A 26,531-nucleotide genomic window follows, 5' to 3' on the forward strand; every position below is an offset into this window, starting at 1 on the left:
CTCTCCTTCCTCTGAATTAAGTTTTTTTTATTGTTTCATGAGAAAATCTGACTACTTTGCTCCCAAGTACACATGATCTCCAATGATGTCCAATGCATATTTGTGTTGTGATAAGAAAATGCCCGTACTGGATCTTGCGACTTCTATTCTCAAAAAATATTTGAGTACTCCTAGATCCTTGATGAAAAATGCATTATTTAGAAGTACATTTAGTTGATTGATTGTTGAAATGTGTCTCCATCAATAATGATACCATCAACATATATGAGAACAAATATGCATCTGTGCTTTGTGAAGCAATAAAACAATGAATAATCCAACCAAGATTGAGTAAAACCAATCCCTTTAAGAAAATTTGGAAATTTTGCAAACCAATTTCGAGATGACTGTTTGAGTTCATATATGGATTTATTGAGCTGACAAACTCGTTGCTCCCTCTGTCAAAGAAAACTAGGAGGGAACGCCATATAGATTTCTTCGTCAAGATTGAAGGTCTTGACTATCATAAGACATTTGCTCCCGTCGCTAAACTCGTCACTATTTGGTGCTTCTTGGTTGTGGTCGCCGTTAAACATTGGGACCTCCATCAATTTGACACCAACAATGTGTTTCTACATGGTGATCTTGATGAAGAAATCTATATGACGCTCTCTCTTGGTTTTGGTCGACAGGGAGAGCAACGAGTTTGTCGACTCAACAAATCCATCTATGGACTTAAACAATCATCTCGAAATTGGTTTGCAAATTTTTTAAATTTTCTTAAAGGGATTAGTTTTACTCAGTCTTGGGTGGATTATTCATCATTTTCTTGCTTCACAAAGCATAGATGCATATTTGTTCTTGTATATGTTGACAATATCATTATTGTCGGAGACAACATTTCAACAATCAACCAACTAAAGGTACTTCTAAATAATACATTTCGCATCAAGGATCTAGGAGTAGTCAAATATTTCTTGGGAATAAAAGTCGCAAGATCCAGTAAAAACATTTTCTTATCACATTGGAGATCATGGTGGGGGCCTGCCTAAGGCAACGCTTAAGTGGATGGCATGGTGGCGGTGGAGAGCTTCTTCACCAACAACCTTAGCAGAGAAAGGGCAATGAGGCTATTTCAAGATCGAATTGGTTTGGAATACTGGTTCATCTTGGTAGCATAGCCAAAATTCGATTTGGGTCAATTTCCACTGGTTCGAGGTTGCTTCAAGCTAGTTCGAACCATAATCAGACCAGGTCAAAGATTAGGCTCTTTAGTTCAGGCCTTCAGACCCTGGCTCGTTCTTTGGTTGACCCAATTCATTCTAATTTTGGGTCTAGAGCCAGGTGCTAAACCAATGCTTAGGGCATGAGATGACAAAGCAAGAGATCCTGGTTACCTCTTCATGAACTTCTTTACATTGGATCAAACAGAAACTAGATCCATTTGATTCAGATCAATAAAAAGATTCAGTTGAAGACTATGGATGGTTGATGAAGAATACTCCAGGCATCCACATGCAAAATAGAGCAAGTCCTGTTCGATCCATAGAGTTTCTAGAGCAAGGAAGCTATCTGATTTTATATTGTGGGTCCTTAACCTAAGAACATAACTGGAAGAAGCGTAAGCAAGATCAAGACTTAAGGCAAGTCTTCTCCAACCTAGGGACAATGATGCAAGAGCAAAAGACCTAGGTCTATAAGGATCCGGTTGGATCTACTTTGATGTTTTTGGATTTTTTATCATTTGGATCATTTTTAGTATTTAGATAATTTTGTGATGGATCTTGAATCCAATATCCAAATTTGTGAGACTAAGATAATTAAGAAGAATCTTATTTTTAGGAGTTTATCATAATATGTAGTTTACTTGGATTAGGATTTGGCATACCTCATCTATAAAAAGATGAGCCCGATGTAGAACTTAGAGTTCATAATTGAGAGTTAATTTTAGTATTCTATTATTTTAATTTCCAATTATTTCAATTTTCGATCATTTTCTTGCTTTCTAATAATTTTCTCCATTTTTTTTGCTTTTCTTGATTTCTATGAGTAGGTATATTTTTTCGAGTCATCTTTGGTTTGCATATCAAAAAAACCCTAAACTCGATTTATGAAAACATCTAAGTTACACTACTCCAACAGAAAAAATCTAAGTTACGCATACTCTTATGCACAAAAATCGAGAAAATAAAAAAAAATACGAGAAAACAATAAGAAAGCCAAAGAGTTATAGAAAATTAAAATAATGAAATACTAAAATTAAGTTTCAATTCTGCTTAAACCAAGTAAACTAACTATTCCCATTAACTGCTAAAAATAATTCTCTTAATCTATCAAGTCTAGATATTAGATCCAAGATCCATCATAAAATGATCTAAATACTGAAATTAACTTTCAATTCTTAACTCTCAGTTCCGCGTAAGACTCATCTTTCAATAAATCAGGTTTGCCAAATCCATTAAACTACCTATTTTGATAAACTCTTAAAAACAAGACTTCTTAATTATCTTAATCTAACAAATCTGGATATTGAATCCAAAATCCATTACAAAATAATCTAACTTCCAGCAGCACCAACTAGAAGTTGTCGTGCGCACCCTTTTGAGCTGGTTACGACTTACAGCCGACAGTACCATGTGAGGACGCTACAAATCGTCCACGTCATGCGGGGAAGAGTGAGCGAAAAAGGTTCAGAGGGAAAATATAAGCTATAATCGACCCCGTACTATGTGATAGCAACCATTTTTTGTTGACGTTTTCATAAATTTTTTATTAAATTATATGAACATAATTTACTCGAAGGCTTGTTTGCTCGAAGGCGTGTTTTTGGTTCGTTTATGATCTGTAAAACTATGGTGTACTAAGGCATGTCAGAAGTGAGAAAAAGCTGAAAAAAACATGGGTGAAAAAGAAAAAGTGCCAGATTTTTCAAATGTTCCACACTAGAGAAAATTTTTCTCATGGAAGATTTTAAAACCCATGTAAAATTAGGGAAATGGCTATACATATATATCCTCTCCTCGTATTTTTAAAACCCATTTTTTTTAAGTTATATAAATAAGTGAATTTTTCATAGATAGAATTTTTTTTATGTAAAACATTCTGTGTTTGTTTATGAGATTTTCTCTCACTTCGAAACATAAAGCTTAAAAAATCAACAGTTTACAAGGCGTTAAACATTTTGCGAGAAAAAGCTTGCGTAGGCTTTTATATATCTCCGAGACTACGATCAACAAGTGGTCTTTTCGGTTTGTGAGTATTCAAGGAATTCCCGTCCTTCTGTCCTCTTTTCATTCCTTTTGTCTCTCTCTGCTGCGCATTTAGCGATACAGGCCGCCACTCACCACTTTGTTGGGGTCCCACTTTTTTTTTTTCTGTTGAACCGAAACTTGTCCTGCTACAATTGGCAACCGAAGGCGCACCCCAAACCAACATAGTCTAATCCCACCCAACCCTCTAATCACACAGAGAGAATCATACGGAAGGAGGAGATGGAGAACGAGACGGAGAATGGTTGTGGGCATGCAGTGACTGCAAAAGAAGAGGAGGAAGAGAAGCAATGGAGGTTCAAAGCCAACAAGAATCTCATGTTTGTGAACCAGCAGAGCATAAGAGGCGTCCTGGACGTCGTATCCTCCAATCTCAACGTTGAGGACGCGAGGCCCGTCATCCCTCTGGGCCACGGCGACCCCTCGCCGTTCGAATCGTTCAAGACGACCACCACCGCCGAGGACGCAGTCATCGAGTCCATCCGCTCGGGCAAGTTCAATAGCTACGCCCCCACCGCCGGCCTCCTCCCTGCTCGAAGGTTGGTTTTGGTTCGTGGGAGAGAGCAAGAGTCACTTCATCTCTCTCTCTCTCTCTCTTGTCATGCGATGTGTTTTTTTTCATACTTGGGTTCTGACGCCCATCGCCCATCGTCCTCTACATTGCAAAGTTCTGTTTACTCGTACTCAAAGCTGTTGTGCGACCCACATAAAGACCCGTTTCCTGTTGATGTTTTAGGGTTTTTCTTATTTTTTTCAATTCTGCAGAGATTCCCTTTTCATGGTTGTTGTGTTTCTGTCTTGCTCGTTTCTTCATCTTTCATCTGCTGCCTCTTACTTGGTTGGGGGATATTTTTCAGGGCCGTTTCGGAGTACCTGTCTAAGGACCTCCCTTACAAGCTCGCCCCTGATGATGTCTTCCTCACGGTGGGGTGCTCCCAGGCCATCGAGGCCACCGTTCATGTCCTCGCCTGCCCTGGCGCCAACATCTTGCTGCCCAGGCCCGGCTTCCCCCTCTACGAAGCGAGGTGCGCCTTCTGCGGCGTCGAGGTCCGCCACTTCGACCTCCTTCCCGACCGGCATTGGGAGATCGACCTCGACGCCGTCGAGTCGCTCGCAGACGACGATACGGTCGCCATGGTCATCGTAAACCCGGTGAATCCTTGCGGCAGTGTCTTCTCTCGACAGCATTTGGAGAAGGTCTGCAGCTTCCCACTCTTTTCCCCGACTACTCTGTTTTGGGGATTGCCAATTTCGTGATGATCTTTGCCATTTTGGGTGCCGTTGTGCATCTTTTTAGGTTGCTCATGTAGCGAGGAAGCTGGGCATCGTTGTGATTGCGGACGAAGTCTATGCTCATCTGAATTTTGGAAGTAACCCCTTAGTTCCAATGGGAGCATTTGGATCCGTTGTTCCCGTGATTACCGTGGGTTCCATATCGAAGAGATGGGTGGTGCCCGGTTGGAGACTTGGGTGGCTTGTAACATGTGATCCGAATGGCGTTCTGAGGCAAAACAAGGTTGGTTACTATCACCATCTGCCTTTTTGGCGATTTAGCATCAACTCCCATTGACGAAACAAGCCTGCTTTCACCATAGAATTTTGGACACAAGAATCATACTATAATTAAAACTTAACACATTTACACAATTAAGGAATTGTGATTCCTGTAAGAACCATACTTGAAACTATTTAATTGGATTGGGTGTTAAAAATAAATAGTAATGCATTTTCTATAGTTTCTTTAAAATATAAAAAAAATGTGGTTAATTTTATGAAACTCAAATGCCCATTGGGTAATTCATCTAAAAAATATGTCAAAGCAAAGTGTTACATTTTTTTGTCTTATCAAAAGAACATTTGCACAATTATGTTCTTTTATAATTCATGAAACTTTTATGCTAAAGTTAATTTGTTATTTACTATTTATTTTTTATTATGGTACCGTGAGTAATGATTTTTGACTAAACTTATGATGTTCCAACTAATTTTGCCTTTCTCTCTGTCAAAAAAAAAAAAAACTAATTTTGCCTATCTATTTAGTGTATAATGTTCCTACAACCTTTTACCTTTAGTACCGCATATAATAGCCAAATTCTATACCACAAAACTAAAATTTTATTTCTGATTACATGAATATAGATTTAATGCGAAAAAATTAGTTAGTTAATCTACTAATATCATAATGAGAGAATTTTGGTTCTTTTAACTTATGCATTCTAAAAGTTTTTTATCAAACACTTCTTAGTTCCTTCTCACCTTGCGTTGGTAGTTATAGAAAACCATCACTTCTTGCATTGCTTCTCTATTTCACTTCCTTCTTTGGCAACTTTGGTCTGTCCTGGCCTTTATTGTGTTGTGGTTGTCCTATGCCATCACTACCATATAGGGATGCACTATGAGCCAAGCTAGCTCGGGCTCAGGCTTGGCTCGTCCCATAAATGAGCCAAGATTGAACTGAGCTCTGAGGCTCGGCCGAGCTTGATCGGCCTACCGAGCAAGCTCGACTCGTTATATAAAATATATATATATATTTATTTATATATATTTATTAAGAGCTCCGCCTCGCCTCGAGCCCCCCCGCCCCAGCCTCGATTTCCATCCCCCCCTTTGCTCTCTCTCTTTCTCTCTCTTCAAGAAATGCATAAAAATGATGGCAGAATGAATCAAATTTCCCTATCGAAAAAATGAATCAAACCATCTCGCAACCTTTGAATCTCTTCCCAAGCACGCCATTGATCCTCCAACGACGGAAGAGATGGGTAGACAGCGGCAACGTCGACGCCATGAAAGCTGAGAGGAGGGGAGGACCATTGTCGTGGGGCTATATCACATAGGTGCGGGTGCAGATGCGAGTGCGGCGATGCGGCACTTTAAAAAAACTTGGGTGCGGGGGTCCGGGGAGGATATATATATATATATATATATATATATATATATATATATATATATAATTTTTAACAGTTTTAAGTTAACACTGTGTATGTCTGTGCATTTATGTATTTATATATAATATAGATAAAAATAAACTTGATTAGGGTTAACTGAATCTACTTTTGGATAGAAATGGACCTCAAAGTGGTTGACTTCACCTAACACAAAGGAAGTTGTGTCCAAGTGTCGCACCCGCCTGGGTGCGGATGCGACTCGGGTGCGGTGCCCTGTTAGAAGAGTCCGTTTGACATAGTCATGGTGGGAGTGGAGAAGGCTCAACTGAAACCCACTCACAGCTGCGATGCAATCAACCACCTAACAGAGTTTGTTCGGCGATGCTAATGAACGATCAAAGTGCCGAATCAATCACTCTCTCACTTTGAAACCTTCGCTCTCTTCTCTAATCGTCTCTGTGTGTGCGCGCGCCCAGACTGAGCTTAACAAACCGAGCCGAGCTCGGGCCAGCTCGGTCTGTTGTGCTTAAAACAAGCTTACCGAACTGAGTTGAGCTCAACTTGGAATCGACACGAGCCAAGCTTGAACACCAGTGGTTCAGGTTTGGGCTGAATTCGAACCGAGCTTGAGCACCATTTTACTTGGGCGGGCCGAGCTTGAATATGCCAAGCTCGGCTCGTGTTCATCCCTACTACCATATGTTATAGAACTTGCTTGATTGGAAGGTGTCATGAAATAGCATGAATAGTCACAATATACAAACTTGATACAAGTTGTATGAATAAATGATTTCATTCATAATGAATAATAAAATACATAAAAGAAATAAATACATAAGGGCCTCACTATAATACACTAAAACACACAAAAAAAAAACTAAAAGCTACTCATCACTCTCTCACATTACAAAGGCACCCACCCACCCATATATATAGAGAAAAGAAGGGAGAAGAGAGAGATTAAAGGAGATAAAAAGGGAGGCCATTCCAGCGGTTAGATTTCTAGTCATTGGGCCAGCAGTCGAACAACCAGTCCAAGTCAACCAATAGTTAACTTCACTATAAAGTATATTATATATATACATATCTCAACACCCCCTCTTAAACTTACGGTGACTCACCGTAAGTTTGCAATTACAAAAGGAATCTCATTACACAAGATATCAACATGTTCTTCCATAATACAAATTCTTGAAGGGGCTTCTAGATCTTCCTTGATATGCTCAAAATGTCTCTAGAATCATCAATAACGATAATATTTTGAGAAATTGTAAAGAGAGCAAAACAAGAACAATCCAACTAGAAATAACTATACTTATATATAGAAAATACCATAGTTACAGGAAACGCCATGGGCATTGGGGAAGCGTGCTTCCCTGAAGCGCAATTTTTTTTTTGGGATGGGAAACACACTTTCCATTTTTGGGAAGCACGCTTCCCCCTCGCTTCCTAGGTCGCTTCCAAGACGATTCTTGATTCACTTCTAAGTCATTCCACGCTTCTTGCTTCCTAAAATTTTGATAGTGCCTCGCTTCCCGCTCCCGCTTCCTCAACTGACAACTCTGGAAAATACTACTTTAAAGACACAAAAATACAATGTATAAAAAATATTTAATAAGACAATTTAACATTTCTCAAAATCATGGTCATTTAAGGTAAGAATTAATCTTAAAAATCATTAATTTCAAACACGATAGTCATTGAGAGACTCATCTCAATAGATAATTTTAAGAAATCATAATGAAAAACATGCATCTATCATGAAAAGTTCATTAATGTATAAAAGGTATGAAATATGGATTTTCAAACAGTACCATGAATAAATAACTCACAAAGGAGTATAAATTACGAATCATTTTTACACAGCGAAAGATAGAAGAAATGATTTCAACCATTCAATAAAGATTTAAGAAAAGACAAATACACATAGATCAATTTATTATTATATTTTAAAAGCAATAATAACCACATAACTAATGCATATATGAATGAACCATGCTATAGTTTAGAATCAACGAAAAAGTCACTTATGGACCAATTTTAAGAAAACCTTTCAAGAGATAATAACTTACAAGTATGAAGAGATTTAAAATCCCACAAATATCAAGAAATATTTCATTAGCATATGCTTAGAAAAGCATTAATTAAATTTATGCAAAACATGCAAGACAATCAATCATGCAATAAATTTAAAATATCCTAGTTAAAGCCAGACTACAAGCTAACAATCTAAACTGACACAAATTGAGGTGCACATAAGTCACCTCAACAAAAAGGCCAAAAAGAAATGATGCATCATATAAAATTCTGTAATGGACAACCAAATGCCATAAGAAGACAATAAATACTCACAGAAATCAATTTCCAAATAAGTGAGTTCATATATAAGAATTGATTTGAAAAAACAAAGTTTCAAATCAAATCAAATAATGGTAGATGAAAATTTAGAATGAATATAGTGCAATTATGTGCACAAGATGTCAATTGATGCAATCATATGCAAACAAGATGTCAATTGATAATTTTTTACAAAACAAGATTACATCAATAACAATGAAGAATGAGCATGGACAATATAAGCAAGCTATATGGAGAGGTAGCTCAATGTAGATTATAAGTCTACCCATGAAACAATAGTGATTTTTAACATTAAATGAGCCAAAACATATATAGAGATTTTTCAAAGAAGCATAGAGAAAACCAAGAGTATACACAAGTAACTAATCATGAATACTCTCAAAGAGAAAAGATCATGTATATGCAATAATCTAATAACTTTAAAGCCACATCCTATACAAAAGCTTATGAAGGATCACATAGGATATGCACAAATAACCATAAAGATACTAATATACCAAAAATATAATTTTGAATTATCATGCTTACACAAGAACCAATAAAACAATAACTCATTTTTAAGAGAAAATATTAATTTCAACCAATGAGTAGAAATCACTTTTTTCTTCAAATTTTTAAAATTTTTTGTAGATCAAATGTTATGGATGTGATCTACATAGTTTGATTAGTAGGAAACTTGTTTTGAATCACGTGATTATGACAATTAGGTTTTTAAAGGGGTCCAAAAATCAATGGCCCATAATGTGTCAAAATTTCATAACTCAAAATATCACATTTTTACATAAGAAATCATGATCTAAGGCTTGATCCTTAGCAAACAAACCATGTTGAACACATCTATGTGGTTAGATTGAGTCGATACAACTTGAACCTATGATTTCTAGCTCATTAGTTTTCTACCTTCATTAGTAGCCAATATTTACCCTATATATATTATATACAAGTATATTTATACATATACATATAAATCATATATTATATGTATACGTATATAAGTATACAATATTATATATATACATATCTTAACAGAAGGGAGTGATAACTGGTTGCATTACTTTGTTATAGATGTATTTCAGTGATGTGGCTCATCCGAGTGGTACAAAATGTATCTTGATTGTGAAATGATTCCTTTTCCTCTCTAAGTACATCACATTCCATTTTACTTTCAGATTGTTGATTGCATAAAGAGCTACCTCAACGTGTCCTCTGATCCAGCAACCATAATGCAGGTTTACACCTCATGTTTATCCTAAGTCTTGTTTTGTGTGTCCACATGCTTATTCTTATTGTTAATTTTTTATCCTTTATATGTTTAGTTGTACATAACAGTGATACATGGTCTATATCGTTGTTCAAATACATGTTTTCTTTGCTGATAAATATTTTGTTCCAATTATCAATAATATATTCCAATTTAGCTTCTTCAGGTATTTATTATTTGATACATGTATGTTGATTGTCATTGCATACTTCAGATTTTCTGTTGGGAAATAGCAACTAAAGTATTTTTATGTACTAATTTAAAGGAAACTGTTTAGAGATTTACAACTCAACCATTTGTCCTAACTTGGGCCTGCCTGAGTCTGTACTGTTTGCAATCTTATAAGTCAAAGAGGGTTTATTTGCACTGGAATCAACTGAATTGATCACTGAGACAACTTTCAGAACTTGAAGCCATATAATTAAATTTCATATTGGTTCAATGTTGTGGAATATGTCACTGCCTGGGGATTTTATTTTTCCTCCACAAGAATATGTCATAGTTTTTGTCTGTGAAGCAAATTTTCTCATTTGACATTCTTGAAACTCGTATGTGTAGGAACCATAATTTTAAATTATCTATATCACAAAGATGGGAATGTTACCAGATCTTGTTTTAAAAACTTGGATATTTGAACATACTGTTTTGGGAGAAAAAGACAGGTTTTAGTAAATAAATACAGGAGGCACTGTGAGGAATCAAATTGAGAATCATAACTCCCATCAAATCAAACATTGATAGAAGAATTCTGAAAAGTGAATACGGTAACTTAAGATTGTTATATAAGGATGCAACAGTTTTTCTAGTCTTATCAGAGACTGAAGTTGTATTTTGGTTTACTTTTTTGGATATTTTCAAGCTTATGGATTGTCTTCTAAGACGCTCTGTTTACTGAAAGTTGTCTGTGTTTAACAGATTTCCGGATTTCTATAACATTTGTTTAATTTTGTTCAATAAATTTTCAGTTTAGAGCATCCATTTTCCTATTCCTTGTAATCTACTGGGACGTTTGATTATACAGAACAGATGATTTTTAGGGAGGCCACCCAAAGTCCTTGTTTCTTTCAACATGGGATCCTAAAAGTTGGATTTGAGATTCTCAAAAAATGCCCAATATCATTGATCAAGTCCTGAACCATCAGATGTTATATCCAAGATTTAAAATTTGAGGTCCTCAATGGAATAGGAATTGTACATAACCAATCATCCTGTGTTTTATGACATCTAAATACCTGCTAGAAAAATGCTACCAATTCTTAAATGGAAACTAATCTTCCGTTGGGTAGAGTAAGATGTTAGGATGATGCTGGCATTATTAGTGAAAGATGCTTCTCTCACTATGGTTTAGGAGATGGATGTTTTCTTTGAATCTGGTGGAGTCCACAATTGAAAATTAGATGCAATAGAACTCATAACGACTATAAATTTGGATAACAGTCAATCTATTTGCTGGGATAGTGTGGATTGCAGCTAACCCAACCTCAAATTAAAGAGATATGTGTATGTATAAAAGTACAAAATAATGATTTATGTGACCTAAAATTGTACAGCAAGAATTCTTGATTATAAACTAATGTAAGTCTTGCAAAAAGGAAGCAAGAAGATTAAGGAAGAAATGATATATGTTACAATATACGGAGACAAGTCAACTAACCCAATTTTGATTTGCAGGTATCAGGTCACTCTGATACCATGTAAATCTGGGTCCAAACCTGCAAGTCTTCAACAGATTGTGAATGTAATGCCTCAAAATCCTGGACTTGAAACCTTTTATGAAAAAGGTTGAAAGTTTTAAAATTGATCATTTATCAAAGTTCATGTTTGAACTAGTAAGTTCTTGGACATTGGGCGCATTACAAAGCAACTTTCCTTTACAAACCGATTTGCAATTTCAAATATATTTATTAAAATAAAAAAAGAAACAGAGTTTTGGTAACACAGTTTTAATAATTCAAAGTTTAATTAAAAAAGAGAGACTTTCAAAGAAACTCTATACCATATTTTACCAAAATGTCATCAGGAGCGAAACGTCAAGGAAAGGGGCTCATCTTGAACTCATTACGTCATTGTGCCATCACAAGCTGGCTCAACCTGTCCACCACCTGCCCATGAAATGGGTCAGTCTCGCGAAAAACTAGTAGGGGTGCAAAAGACAAGGAAAAACAAAGACTCCAATAAGCCAGATAATTGCCAAACTGAACAGGAGAGCAAAAACAACGCTAACCATACATGTTGTCGAGTATGGCAAGCCAAACTCCAGTAAAGCAAATATCTAAATACGAGAGTAGTAAAAACCAAAGTGCTGAATAAGCAAAATAAGCATCTATAACAACCCAACTGATTTATAGGCTGAGAGTATTAACTCCACCAAGCAGTCAAGCATAGTAAGCAGAATAACTGAATAAGCATAGACATTCATAACAGAGCTTACAATGCATGCAATTACTACTGAATTCTTCAGTCCACTGGCAAGTAAGTATATTAATCATAAAGTGCAAGTCATTGCACAATAAGCAGTTTATAAGCTACACTTGATAAGCAATCACACGACATCAGTTATCACAGAATGTAGGCCGTTTATACGACAAGCAACTACATTAATCCAAGTGGTAAACAGTTCGTAGATTACGAGATGCAAGCCAACAAGTGTTATATCACAACAAGCACCAAGTAGTACAATCAAGTAGTAAAGCAAGTCACATGCTAATATATTGCAACTAGCATAATGCTATTATCATAAGCATTTAACTAGTACGAACAACTAGTTATTAGTCAAGGATTGCGTAAGCAATTCAACCAACAAGAGCAGCACCACAACAGGCATCCATAGTTCAACGAGTGATTTACGCTGAACTACAGAGCAAACAAGCAAGTCACGTCACAACACACACATCTCAACAATGTGAACAATTTACATTTTGTTCTGATTATTAGCTAGCCGTTGTGGGTACGCACAAGGCACAAAACGTAGAAACAACCGAGATGATTCGGGGGTTTATTATGCCATGTATTTTATGATACCCCGAATGACTGACTGAGTCCGCTCTTAAGGGGACGGCCAGTGACCAAGAGAGTGAATCCCCAAAGGCATAAGTGGCCCGTGGATGCATCCAAACTTTTGCAAAAGTGGCCTGGAGGCTATCTTTGTAGCATTTCCCCTAACTTTGATGAGTGGGGAAGCTGAGTCATTTACCCGAAACAACCATTAATGGCTTGTCCATCGGAGTTTTGTATCATCCATCCTCTCTCTTGATGAACATTTTGAACGGGCACGACGAGGGTTTCTTAACCGCCGCCCCAATCTACATGCTCGGGATTATTATGCCCGCTCGAGCATCTTGTCTGTAAAGGCGCAAAGTCACCATTTAGTGAATTGTATGTGCCAATGCACGTTCGAGGCAACCATACACCTCTCATCCTACTCACCGCAGTACGCAACGTACCTGTTCAAAAGTACAACTGCGATGAGAGGGATCAACACATAAGGAGAGTAACAATATTACCATTTTGTGATTTCAAACACGTGCCATTGCACGTTAAAGGTAAATACAAACCTCTCATCCTACTCATCGCAGTACGCAACGTACCTGTTCAAAAGTACAACTATGATGAGAGGGGCATGGATTTCTCAAAAGGAAATCCCCACAACAATGCTTTGCCGATAAGATATGGTGTAATAATTCAAGTTCAAACTTGCCATGCTCAGGTCCTTTAGACCGTCACGAGCCTCTTGCCTGTTAGGCGAGCATCGATATTATATGATTACCATCAAGTATTCAAACACGTTTCGAGGTTACCACAGACCTCTCATCCTGCTCCTCGTAGCCCAAACATATCGTACATGACTAAGAGTACGACTACGAGGAGAGAGGCATAGATTTCTAAAAAAGAAATCCATCAGCAATAATCTCGCGAAGAAAGGAAAGGTGCCAACTATCTTAGTTTGGCCAGATAGATTTCTCAAAAAGAAATCCATCAGCAATAATCTCGCGAAGAAATGAAAGGTGCCAACTATCTTAGTTTGGCCAGAACACCCAATAACTAGGTCTCGCATCAGAGATGATGCGGCAACGGTCTAGAGATGGCGCAAGTTTCTCAATAGAACCTTCGCCCATCCTATGCACATGCCCTTAAACAGGGTCATCCAAGCTGCATCAAAAGCATGAACCGAAGTTGTAAACACTTCTCCCAAACGCATCGATTTGAGAGACCAGTCGCTATCTCGTAGTTCGAAAATAAGTTTGTGCCTAAAATTCATCCCTTTTGGAGAACCAAAGTGCATAAGTGTGCATCGTGTCTTTTAAGACAAATGAACAAGTTAGAATACGCTCAAAGCTGCACTCAGTGAGCACAAGCTAATAAAGAGCAAGCCCGTGCACGTTATAGTACGATGGTAAAATACGATTGATCCACAAAGTGCAAAACTATGTCGAGCACAAAACCTCGTAAACGGTGCACAAAGTCCAAAACCGTACCTCAGCTAAATAGCCAAGCAAATACGTGAATACTCAAGGCAATGCACGAGGTACGAAACCGTACCTCGGTCAATCAAACACGCAAGCAAATGAGTACACAAGGCAGTGCACGAGGTACAAAACCATGCATCGGCTAACCAAATATGTAAGCAAGTAATACTTAAGGCAAAAGAGCATCAACAACATAAAAAACAGAGAGAACAGAAGAAAAGCCTTGGCGCATAAAGTGCGGGGCAACATAAAGGAAAGTACAACAATTAATAGAGATAAAACATAAAAGTCGTGGCGCATAAAGCGCAGGGCAACTGAAAGGAAAGTACAGAAAGTAAATGCGTAACCGAGGCCTGGGCATATAAAGCGTGGCGGCAAAGTAAAGACAAGAAAGTAAAAAGCCATGGCGCATAAAGCGCGGGGCAGCAGAAAGGAAAGTGCCGAAAAGTAAAGAGGACAAGGATCGTGAAACCGCGTTCTTGAATTAAAAGACATAAAATGTAAAGACAAGAATTAAAAGCCTGGGCACATATAGCGCGGCGACAACAGAAAGGAAAGTGCAAGAAAAGTAAAGGGGACAAGGATCGCGGAACCGCGTCCTTGAGTTAAAAGACATACATATATATTTTATACGTATACATATATCATCATCCTTTTCCATTTTTAATTATCTTTTCTTATTTTAGCATTCATCTGTTCATTGTCCTTTTTACGCAAGAATCCCCTACCTTGAGGGGTTGCGGTGCCTCGTACGCCTGCGGCGTAGGTCAGTACAGGCTCGAGCTACGAAGGCGAGTCAGATCCTCTGTGCAACCTGCGATGCTTAAAGGCATTATTACAACATATATTGGAGAGAAGAAAAAGAAAGGAGGCATGCACGCCTCTTTCCAAAACTGCAGAAGCAGGGGATGCCCCTGCCTACCCGAAAGAGGCAGAGGCAGGGAGGCCTGCAACAGAGGCAGGGGCATATCCCTTGCCTGACATAAAGTGGCAGGAGCAAGGAGACCTGCTCCCTACCTGTCGAGATCCAGGCGGCAGGAGCCAACCACTGCCGCACGATTCTAAGGAAAAGAATGAGAGGGTCGATGGGGGCCAACCCTTGCCGAAAGGGCGCGCATGCTGTCAGATCAGGGGCAAGCACCCTACCAACCCCTGAGAAACAACAAGCGGGGGTAGGGGCTCAACCCCTTGCCGGAGACCTGGTCGACAGGGGCTAGCCCTCTGCCTGACCGAGATGAAGGCAGACAAGGGTTAATCTCCTGCCTGATCGAGAGGCATGGGTGGCTGAAGCAGGGAGATCTGCTCCCTGCCTGATAGACAACAAAGGCAAGGGGAGTGTAGCCCCTGCCAGATGGGCAGAGGCAGGGAGGCCCGCTCCCTGCCTGCCGGAGCTGTAGAGGCAGGGGGGCCAGCCCCTGCCAAACATGAGAAGACGGAGGCAAATGCCAGGGGGCTTCGCCCCCATCTGACGGAGACCAAAAATGGCAGAGGGCTTTGCCCCTGCCTGACGAAGACCATGGAGAGGCAAGGGCTTCGCCCCTGCCTAACGAAAACCAACAGGAGGTCAGGTAGGGGTGATGCCCTCTGCCTGCCGTCCGGAATAACAGAAGAGGACGGAGACAGACGAGGGGTGAAAGCCTTCGCCTGAAGACCGACGTCGGAGCTACCCCAACAAAAGAGAAAAGACAAGGGGAGAAGGGGTAAATCGTTACCTGAGGGCCGACGGGGTTCCCAGCGTGATGGTCGACGATCGGGGTTGGAGGCCGACGATGATGGAGGCGTCGATTAGAGAAGGGGTCTGGCAGAAGGGCTGCCAGACAGAGGTGGTCGCCGGCGGAAGAAGAGAAAGGGAAAGGAGATCGGGGGTGGTCGGTGGCAGCTGGAATAACCAGAAAAAGGGGCAAGGTGAGCGACGACGATCGCTGGGAAACACAACAGAGAGGGAGAGACCAGGGGAGGTGCTCGGGAAAAGGGGATTGTCGTTGGGCTGCTGGCGGCAGGTGGCCAGACACAGGGCAAGCGTCGTCTGACGAGGGCTCAAGAGGAAGGCGAGGCAGCCGACACGCGGTTCTGACGAGTAGAGGGAGCTCCAGCGTCGGGGACTCCTCTGTCAAACCGAAGAGGCACGAGGGAGAAGGGTGATGACAGGGGTCGATCGTGGTCGGACGAGACTCGAGGTTACACCAACGGCAAACTGGAGGGTTTGAGGGAGGTGTCGCCGATGCTTGAAGATCACCGGCAGTCTGTGGTCGCCGAGAAGGGTGATAGTGGAAGAGGACAACGAGAGGAGGCGGGGTCGTCGGGGGTGTCTGCCGAGCACACAGAGGAAGAGGGCGACAGAGGGGGAGAAGAACAGCGGCAGTGGCAACCAGACGGGAGAAGAGGCGGCGAAGGTGGAGGGTCACCGGCAGCTCCGGTCGTCGGTGGCCGCAGAGGAGGCGGATGTGATGGGAGGCAGAATGAGAGAGAGACTGGCGAGGGTTTTACCCCTCGCCCCTTTCAGCCTGCATCTTTTAAAGATGCAGGCTCGATCATTCGAGAACCCGGGCCTGGATCCAATCTAGGTCCGCCACCGCAGAACGACCTCGGACGCGTGTCCGACACAAATATTTTTTTAAACGGGCTTTACAATGAAACATCAAACATGGCGCAGAACAAAGAATAACAGCCATGGACCCTAATGTTGCTCTTAGGAGAGAGGTGACTCAACAATGCTATTTATAGTCAATTACCCTAAAAGGTTATATTACAAATGGACAACTAAAGAATAAAATTGCATACATGCCATATGATACAAAATGACCAGCACATAACAAATACCTATCAACTATGTAATATTACAGGAGAGCTACCGAACCATTGACAGAGATAGGATTCCAAAATATCCATGATCGTAAAATTACCAGAATTTCCTGGGTGCATCTCCTGGACATTGACAAACTTGGATGGGTTAGTGGATAATTTTGAACCCTCCCCCTTCTGTTGTTCTTTGCACTTGAAAAATGGTACAAGTATTGCCCTTTTCAGTTTTTCTCTTTTTTTTTTTCAAATTGTGATACTATTGAAATTTTTGATTGTTGAGATTTCTTCTTATTCTCGTGATGATTTTTTCTTAAATTGAATTTTCCTAAAATGTAAAGTTTGGCATGAGTCCTAATTGAAGTTCGGGTATTTTTTCTGGATGAAATTTTAATCATAATATAATTTGTCAACATGAAGAAACTTACCATTTAGGTTTTTTTTTTTAAAATAGTCATGATGGCGAGAAGTGCCCCTTGAAAATTCAATAGGTATTCCAATTTGATATTCTATAATACATGATAAAATATATTATTCTTAATATTATTGGGGATCACCTCTTTTAATTGTGTTTCTGCTGCTGCTGCTATGTCATCATTATGATTGTTATTAGTGGAATTACACTTGTGGAGAAGGTAGTAACAACACTATCTTATTGTTGCAAGTACTCTTGTTTGTACAGATCCTAGGGCTACAACTACTCTATGGAATATTCAACATATCTTATTTACTAGCTTTGTAGGCCGAAGTTAGATGAACCTCCTTATTAGACTGTTGAAAAAACATTCTTTCTTCCTTATTATACTAGTAAAGAAACATTCTTTCTTCGTACATGAACCTTACAACTTCCTTTTTACCGTAAAGCATATCTAAAAACTAAATGGAACATCCCAAAAAGGCATCAATGTTTGTATCCAGATTTTCTTAAATGTATGCAAACCTATGTCACACGGACTCGGCTCCAAGGTCGCCGCACCCGCGTCGACACGCACCGACACGGGTGCGGACACGGGTGCGGCTCGGACTCGGTCAACCCGACCCTGGGTGTGGTCAACGCACCCAGGGTCATTTTGGTCCATTTTTTTGGAATTTTTTTTTTTTATTTTTTTTTTTAAATTTTTTGGGCTACAGCTGTAAGGAAAAAAACCCATCACAACTAAAAAACCTGTACACTTTCAAGTTTTAAGTACAGAATGGGCACAACTCAAGTTTTTGTGGTTTTTTCCTATATGAAGAAAGTGAATTATTACAGTGTATGAAGAAAGTGCCCAAAAGTGAATTATTCCTGTATGAAGAAAGTGTACAGAATGCCTTCACAACTCATCACCTGTCCCCTAATGGGCACAACTTTGACCGAGTCTTATATATATATATATATATTTTTATTTTTATTTTTATTTTTTTTTTAATATATATATAGCCGAGTCCCCGTGTCCAAAATTTTTGAAATTGCGCCGCACCCGTGTCGCACCCGCACCCGCACCCGCACCCGCACCCGCACCTGCACCCGCACCCATGTGACATAGATGCAAACTAAAGGGTATGTTATACTATGTTATTTGTAGTTCTTTACTTGTGTGTGTGTGTGTGAAAACCAATGTTGTGAATAGCATTGAGGCATAGCTAGGCATAAGACCCACTCATGAAGCGAGGCGTAAGTCTCGAGGTGTAAAGCATAAGCTTCACAAAAGTATTAAAAAATTGACCAAATAAAAAAACAAAAAATAAAGGTGCATCATTTATGTATTATTAATGAATAATTGGATATTAAGTGAAGAATCTATGCAAAATTATAAAATGAATTCCAAGCAACTACAACACAATGATTTAATTGATCCAACCAAGAATATGTGATTATTAAACCAAGGAACAAGAGATAATTAATATAAATACAACATAAATAAATAAATGTGTGAATTGTGAAGTAAAAACTAATAAAATGTTAACAACTAGAGTTATTAAACATAACAGTTAATACACTTTTACAAATTGAAAGTGCAACAAAATTCACAAGGTTTAAGTTACTAATGAAAGCATTTTACAGAATGTCACATACACCATATGTTGACTTTTCTTTACACAAATTGAAGAAGAAGCAAGCTGTTGCAATATGTAAACTATATCAGGGAAGTACATCATGATTCAGATGAAATCATATTAAAACTTGCATATTGTCAGGGGAATGTTTCTCCATCTATAAAATCCAACATCAATGTGCCATAGACAATGCATACAAACAGAGCATACACACGCTGCATGTTCACCTACACACACATGCACTCATCATAAAGCACACATCAAAAAATAAAAAAAAGAAAGAAAGAGGAAAGATAGATGACAGGAACAAAGAAGAAGAAAAAGAAGAAAGAAAGATTAAAAATGAAAAGAAAAGAAAAAGAAAGGGAAAAAAGGAAAAGAAGAAGAAGAAAGAAGGAGAAGACGGGAAAAAAATAGAAGAAGAATGAAATAAAGAAAAGAAGAACAAAGGGCATGAAAGAAGAGGGAAAAAACTGAAAGAAGGAAAAAAACTGAAAAAAGGAACAGAGAAGAAGAAAAAGAAGAAAAGAGAAAAAGGGAAGAAGAAATATAGAAAAAAGAACATAGAAGAAGAAAAAGAAGAATGAAAGATTAAAAACGAAAAGAAAAGAAAGAAGAAGAAGAAGAAAGGGGAAAAAGAAGAAGAAGAAAGAAGATGGGAAAAAACAAAAGAAGAAGACAATGAAATAAAGAAAAGAAGAAGAACAAAGGGCACAAAAGAAAAAGGAAAAAATGAAAGAGAAGAAGAAGAAGGTGGACAGAGAGGGAGAGAGAGAGAGAGTACCGTCCAGTCGCCGGAATGCTGCTGCCAGTATATAGGAGGTGGAGGGGAGAAGGAGAAGAAGGGATTTAGGGCCTTTCACGACTTTTATCTCTCTCTCTCTCTCTCTCTCTCTCTCTCTCTCTCTCTCTCTTTCTCTCTCTCTCTCTTTAATGACATAGGAAAGGTCAAATGGGGCCTTTGACTCCATTTGACCACTTGAATATGAGGCATGCGCCTCATGTGTGAGGCGTGCCCGAGGCAAAAGCGGGCCTCAAAGCACATGAGGCGCACACCTCATACCCTCTTGCGCTTTGTAGGTGCGCATCGAGGCATATATGAATGCGCCTGGCTTCGAGGCATGCCTTTTACGTCTCGAAGCGAGTTTTTAACAACACTGGTGCAAACACATCGCCCCCATGCATGTGTGCATTTGTGTTATTATGAAAATGTGTGAAGATGATATGAATGTATGGATCTAGCTCAATGATGGTTCATGGCTTAGGGAGCTTACTAAAATTACTTTTTTTAGGTGATGATTATATTGGCTGCATCTAGTAAACAAAAATCTTTTTGTCACTTACCTTTTTCTTGGAGGTTGATGTTTTCCTGTTACTTGATGATCCTGACAAGTATTCAATTTACCAGGCAGCGATTCCTAAAATTCTTGGAGAAACAAGCAAGGATTTCTTTAACCAGACAGTCCAACTATTAAAATTAGCAGCAGATATATGCTATGAAGCCATCCTGAAAGTTGATTGCATTTATTGTCCACACAAACCTGAAGGATCAATGTTTGTAATGGTAAAAGCTGAATTTCCTTCAGGTTATTTGTTTCAAATGAAAATCATAAAAAAATGTAATTTTCCTGTATGGCAGGTGAAGCTAGATACCTGTTATTTAGAGAACATACAAGATGATATGGATTTCTGTTCCAAATTGGCCAGAGAAGAATCAGTGATTGTGTTTCCAGGTAACAGTTATAAAGATCATTCTTGGTTCTCTATTGGTTGCATATTATTGCCCTAGGCTACAAAAATAGATTTTGCAGGTAGTGCATTGGGTATGAGAGGATGGCTTCGTATCACCTTCGCTGTTGATCCTCCACTTCTGGAGGATGGACTTGCAAGGATGCATGCTTTCTGTCAGCGGCATAGGAAAAAATAAGGGAGAGTGGTGTCGCTCTTGAATGGGGTGGCTAGGAGAAGTACAACAGCTTGTTGAATCTCTCTCAAGCCAACAATGTTGTGATGTAGACATCAAGGATTGCCTGAGCTCATACTAGCCCTTCAGCTGCTTCCTTCTTTATTGTCTGATATATAAACCTAGAAAACTGTGGTATATAAACCTAGAAAACTGCAATAACCAACTTCTCTTCTAAAGGAATGACTTATCCAATTATCAGTATTATAGATCCTTTTTCTTGCCCAAGTTTCTTATTCTTATGCTCTTCATGTTGCATTTCGTCGGGCCTTAATGATATTTTATCCTTCATGTATTTATATATTTTTTGTGTTACCCATAAACATTTTGATGGATATTTACATCTATATTTAATTGGGCCTTCCGTGATACCCAATCCATATAGGGTATTGCATGAGGCGCCTTGCCACTGATTGGTCAATTAAACAGTATCCTGTTTGTTTCCGGACTTATTTCTGTCCTTTATTTTGTTTTGTTTTTGTTTATCTATTTCTTACTGACAGTTACATTGGATAAAAAATGTTGAACTATACCTAATCGTTTGTTGGTGTGACTGCATATTGTTGTAACTTTGCCTAACTCGAAGGATCAACATTGTTCATGATTGCAGCAGCGATGGTCACAATTTTAGAATCCAATGCATTTGAAAATATGGTGATTCATATATAAATCGAAAGCTTGAGCTGATAGCAGTAATTGATAATGGAAAAGCCTTCTATTCTGATTTTCAAATTTTGAGTTTTGTTGAACTATACCAAATCCTTTGTTGGTGGGACTGCATATTGTTGTAACTTTGCCCAACTCGAAGGATCAACATTGTTCATGATTGCAGCAGCAATGGTCACCATATTAGAATCCAATGCATTTGAAAATGTGATGATTCGTCTATAAATCGAAAGCTTGAGCTGATAGCAGTAATTGATAATGGAAAAAAGCCTTCTATTCTGATTTTCAAATTTTGACATCATTTTGCTGAGTTCATATCTAGGATTCCCAACGTGCAGTAAACATTTTTCAGCATGTAGTATATTAGAGAGTGGGAATTCATTACCTGCTGCGTGCTCTCATATAAAGAAGTTATAGTAGCTTTCTAATTCTTTCTCCCAGTCTTTTTCATCTGTTTGTCAATTCTAAAAAAATGTGTTTTTTTACAAGTGTCTTCAAGATTAATATGAGCTTTATTTTAAGATTCCTTTCTTAGTCATCCTATGGCTGTTGATTTTAGTTGGTAAAAGCTGTTTTCTGTAACTAAAAGGAAATACTTGCAGTAGGCATCTTAGAAAAAATATCCCATACATTTCTGTGGCATGTATAAATGTGGCAGTTTTTAGTTTTTTTTGTGTGTGTTTTGCTAGGCTAATAAGGGATCTCATCTCCGACTGCACATTGTTAGTTTTTTTTTTTTGCGCCAGCATTTTCCTCCATGTTCTGGGTGAATTGCTTCACATTGCACACATGCAGCGAGGATCAGGTGCAATGTGATTGAACACTTTTAGTGTGCTGCTGCACACCCACCATTCTTTGGAATACAGCCTGTCATCTGTGAGGCCCAACAGCAGATGATGGATGATCAGGTGCAGCATCACACTTTAAGTGTGCAATCACATTGCACCTGATCTCAATAGGCACACATGGCAGCACCACTACACAGTCTCTGTGTTTGGCGATTGAATTGTGCACAATCATCGTCTGTCACTATTTTAGAGTTATAAGTTGGCTATCAGTTGAATTATGTCATGTTTGGAATCTTCTATGACAGCTTTTCCTGATAAATGCCAAGGACCTCTTATGAGTTATGACCAACCTGATATAACTTGAGTTAAACTATTTAAATGACAAAAATACCCTTTTTTAGACCAAAGGAGGTATCCACATCAAAAATACTCGAACCTGTTATAACCCATTAACTGCTCAAAATGCAGCCCGTAACCCATTAAATACGTGTCTACAATCCTATTCATACCCAGATCAACCATTTAAGTTTTGTTCCGAACCAATTGTATTGCTTGTTCATTTGGGGGTGCTGCTTCTTAATTAGCCAAAGGAGGTATCAACATCAAAAATACCCGAACCTGTTAACCCATTAACCACTCAAAATGCAGCCCGTAACCCATTAAATACGTGTCTACAAACCTATTCATACCCAGATCAACCATTTAAGTTTTGTTCCGAACCAACTGTATTGCTTGTTCATTTGGGGGTGCTGCTTCTTAATTAGCCAAAGGAGGTATCAACATAAAAAATACCCGAACCTGTTAACCCATTAAATACGTGTCTACAATCCTATTCATACCCAGATGAACCATTTAAGTTTTGTTCCGAACCAATTGTATTGCTTGTTCATTTGGGGGTGCTGCTTCTTAATTTCCAAAGGGCGGCTCAGTCCTGTTCTTGAATATCCAAAAAGAAAAGAAAATCCTCAACTTGTTGATAGACAGATATCTCAGAAACAGCAATGCGTTGCATTCACCAGCAGCAGAAAGTAAGTAATTTCTACTGTTCAATCCTGTTGTTTGATTCTACAAAATAAAAAAATAAAAGAAAGTTCCCAATTTGTTGAAACAGAAATACATGCATTTCACACCATCAGTGGACAAACAAAGACAGTTGATCACTGCTTCCTGTGTGGTGCTTCCTCTGCAGTCTCTACTACAGCCAAGTCCCTGCTTTCAGCTTCACTTTGTGACTGGGAGCATTGCCGGTAAAACCGCAGTAGAACCACAAACATGAATGCTGCATATAGGAAAAAGAAAGAATTCCTTCACCACGTGCAGAATTGATCATGATTTAGGACAGATCTTGTGCAAAAGAATCTGCGGTGTGACATTTTTGAAGTCTTTCTTACTTTATAGTTGATAATTTCAGCCATAATTTGGACCATATTCGATTCATGAACATTACCAGCAAAAAAACGTGTTTTCATGCTCGAGAGATTCCAAAAGATTGTAGCTGCAGATGTTGCAAGAATTCTTTTATGGGCACATCCTGACCAAGTTTCCAGCATCCATGATCTGAAGTACCCCACTGATGGATATAGAAAGTAATTAGCTCCACTTCTCAATCATGTAGAATACGCATGTGAATCAAGACAGAGATGTAACAGCTAACCTTGTCTGTGTAATTGCAATGCATAACACGAGTACATTTTGGGGACAGTAAAGCTCAAGAAAAACGCTGCACTCATTTCATTACAGTAATGATGTATGAGATACAGTTTGACTTGACTAAGGTAGAAATGTTTCTGCACATAATAGGCATGTTAAAGGATTGACAGCAAAGTATATTGAGTGCTACCTGTTGCAAGAAGTCTCCACAAGGACAGAAAGTGGCCATATTCAGATGCAATAAACAGCACAGGGGCAACCTGCGAGAAGTAGGGATCTTACTACGGTGAATGTTTTTTGTCATCTTTCTTTGGTACGGTTTGCTAGGGGATCACAGTCATAGAGCTATGTCAGTTCATTCATATAACAAGGACTTGCTACGACGGATGCTCTTCAGAAGATACTTCGAGGGCTCTGTGAAATCCTGTTCAGGTAGGATTTCCTCCCTCTGTTTTTGCTGATTGTAAGAATTTAATCTATTTTTGGAAAAGTATCCGCCTCTGGAAAGTCATAGACTGAAATCATCCTTGAGAGTCACCGATGGATCTAATTTAATCTAATTTAGTAAGGTTCGTGATCAAGATACCTTGAGAGTCACCGATGGATTGCCGGAGAGCAGCTCTCTAGTCTTGGAGATGATCACGTTTAACACTGGGACAACCATATGGACTGCGTAAATTATATCTTCTTGCCTTACCACCACCTTGTTTCTTGATTGACTAGTAACATAATCATCATCCTTGTCCCTATATATCAGAAAACTCATGAATGGTCACTCATAAACAAAGCAAAGAAGCACAAAAGAAACAAAAGAAGAGAGAAAAAACCTCACTACAAGGCAAGGCATCTCTGTTCATCTCTACCTTCTGGGAAATGAATCATAGAAGAATGCCGTGGCCAAGAAGAGCAGTGCCAGCTGAGAGGCAACTGATACAACACTGAGATAGGGCAGAAAAAAAACTGAAGTTCATAAACTTAACAATAGAATTCCATAAAAACACTTCATATCAGATGAAGATTGAAACCTGAAGCTGATGCCCAAGCCAGAAGCCAAGAAACAGAGAGACCCCAAACCAAACCAGAAACTGGACTTTGCTACATCCTTCCACATGATCATTTCGGAAAACCATTGCCCCACTGAATTGATGTCATAACTACTCATTTCGCATTTATACATTTCTGCAGCAACCAACAGAAAAATGTCATCCCTTCAGGGAAGGGGGAAAAAGAAAAAAAAAACTAAAAGGATCATTTGCAATTCTTGGGGTGAAACCAGAATCCTGCAAACCTTTCCCATCGTGCGTGCGCTGCATCGATTTTTTCAGATTCGGACCGTCTTGGTGAGCGTCCGCATCACCAAATCCCTTCTCTTCTTTCTCGATTGCTGTTGTTGCTGCGGTAGTCGCCCTTCTTGATGCACGCCTGCTGCTTCTGTGAGCTAGAGGAGAAGGACAACCGCCCGGGCTGCAACCATTCTTGCATTTCTTCTGCCTCACCGGAGGCGAATCGAGAAGGGGGTCATCCATACAGAGTCTGGAGGAGGAGGAGAGCCTTTCTGTCCTGTGTCTTGGTTTGCCAAGTGCTCCTGCTCTTCTGCTTCTTCTGGCCGAAGAGGAAGGTGAAAGAATGATCGCTGCTGCTGCTGGTGGTTGTGGTTGTTGGGTGTGAGTGGATGCATCGGCGACGGGTGAGGTGGGAGAAAGAGAAACTTTGGGCGTCGGATGAGGGGTCGAAGGCACAACATCAACAGGAACAAGAAGGGATGGTGGTGGTTGGAGGCTGAGGAGTTGGGAGGCACAGGAGGCGCCCTTGCTTCTCAGAGGTGCCACAGGCGATTTGTGCGGTGGCGTTGCCTTTGTCCTCTCTGTTTCAGACATCATCATCGCCTGAGAGAGAGAGAGAGGGCGGGGCGGTTGGAGAGTAATAAGAGAAAATGTATCTAAAAAAGCCAGTGCCATATAACCGTTGCAGTGGTTTTTCTCGCCTGCCAGAATTTTAAATGGATGTCCTTTGCTCAACGGGCAACTGAAAAATGATGCCATCCGTTGTCTCAATGGAGAGAGAGGGCAGACCACATTGCACAGGAAATGTCTACGCTCCCTCTAACCGCCCAGCACGTGTCCGATTTAGATGTGAAGAGCCAAACGTTAACAAACAGGTATTCAGCTCGGTTTGGCTCGTACAGCTCGGTCACAAAAAAAATAAAATATATATATATATATATATATATATATATATATATATATATATATATATATATATATATATATATATATATATATATATATATATATATATAGTGTTTGGCTTGTAAGAAATGAGCTTCATGTTGCTTACAACTTTGAAATAATGCAAATATTTATTAAATGAATCAGTTTGAACTTCAATCAATAGCTTTAAAGTGTACATT

The 26,531-nt window shown here is 39.2% G+C and overlaps 2 protein-coding genes across 2 annotated transcripts; one reads left to right on the forward strand and one right to left on the reverse strand.

Annotated features, from left to right (window-relative positions):
* Nucleotides 1-3,384: 3,384 nt before the first annotated feature.
* LOC149820096 (tyrosine aminotransferase-like) lies at nucleotides 3,385-21,239 on the forward strand. The gene is made up of 7 exons (XM_089982498.1): nucleotides 3,385-3,787; nucleotides 4,106-4,445; nucleotides 4,546-4,764; nucleotides 9,661-9,720; nucleotides 20,463-20,618; nucleotides 20,694-20,787; nucleotides 20,866-21,239. The coding sequence occupies exons 1-7, from the start codon at nucleotides 3,471-3,473 to the stop codon at nucleotides 20,979-20,981; spliced, it is 1,302 nt and encodes a 433-aa protein (XP_089838624.1). The 5' UTR covers nucleotides 3,385-3,470; the 3' UTR covers nucleotides 20,982-21,239.
* Nucleotides 21,240-24,120: 2,881 nt separating this feature from the next.
* LOC149820097 (uncharacterized) lies at nucleotides 24,121-26,004 on the reverse strand. Its single transcript, XM_089981740.1, has 6 exons — nucleotides 25,410-26,004; nucleotides 25,123-25,300; nucleotides 24,985-25,059; nucleotides 24,708-24,882; nucleotides 24,312-24,381; nucleotides 24,121-24,191 (listed from the first exon to the last, which is right to left on the reverse strand). Exons 1-6 carry the CDS (start codon nucleotides 26,002-26,004, stop codon nucleotides 24,121-24,123), a joined length of 1,164 nt encoding a protein of 387 aa, XP_089837866.1.
* Between the last annotated feature and the right edge of the window lie 527 nt (nucleotides 26,005-26,531).

Source organism: Nuphar pumila, chromosome 12, assembly GCF_984573655.1.
Source record: "Nuphar pumila chromosome 12, dmNupPumi1.hap1.1, whole genome shotgun sequence".
Taxonomy (NCBI): Eukaryota; Viridiplantae; Streptophyta; class Magnoliopsida; order Nymphaeales; family Nymphaeaceae; genus Nuphar; species Nuphar pumila.

What these genes read in the sequence shown, in the direction of transcription:
- LOC149820096 (XM_089982498.1), top strand. Translation starts at nt 3,471, where the DNA reads ATGGAGAACGAGACGGAGAATGGTTGTGGGCATGCAGTGACTGCAAAA. An exon ending in GCGTTCTGAGGCAAAACAAG is followed by an intron (nt 4,765 to 9,660) that starts GTTGGTTACTAT and finishes TTTTACTTTCAG; the next exon opens with ATTGTTGATTGCATAAAGAG. An exon ending in AAGGATCAATGTTTGTAATG is followed by an intron (nt 20,619 to 20,693) that starts GTAAAAGCTGAA and finishes CCTGTATGGCAG; the next exon opens with GTGAAGCTAGATACCTGTTA.
- LOC149820097 (XM_089981740.1), bottom strand. Translation starts at nt 26,004, where the DNA reads ATGATGATGTCTGAAACAGAGAGGACAAAGGCAACGCCACCGCACAAA. An exon ending in CAATCTTCATCTGATATGAA is followed by an intron (nt 25,060 to 25,122) that starts GTGTTTTTATGG and finishes GCCCTATCTCAG; the next exon opens with TGTTGTATCAGTTGCCTCTC. An exon ending in ATCCATCGGTGACTCTCAAG is followed by an intron (nt 24,382 to 24,707) that starts GTATCTTGATCA and finishes TACTTCTCGCAG; the next exon opens with GTTGCCCCTGTGCTGTTTAT.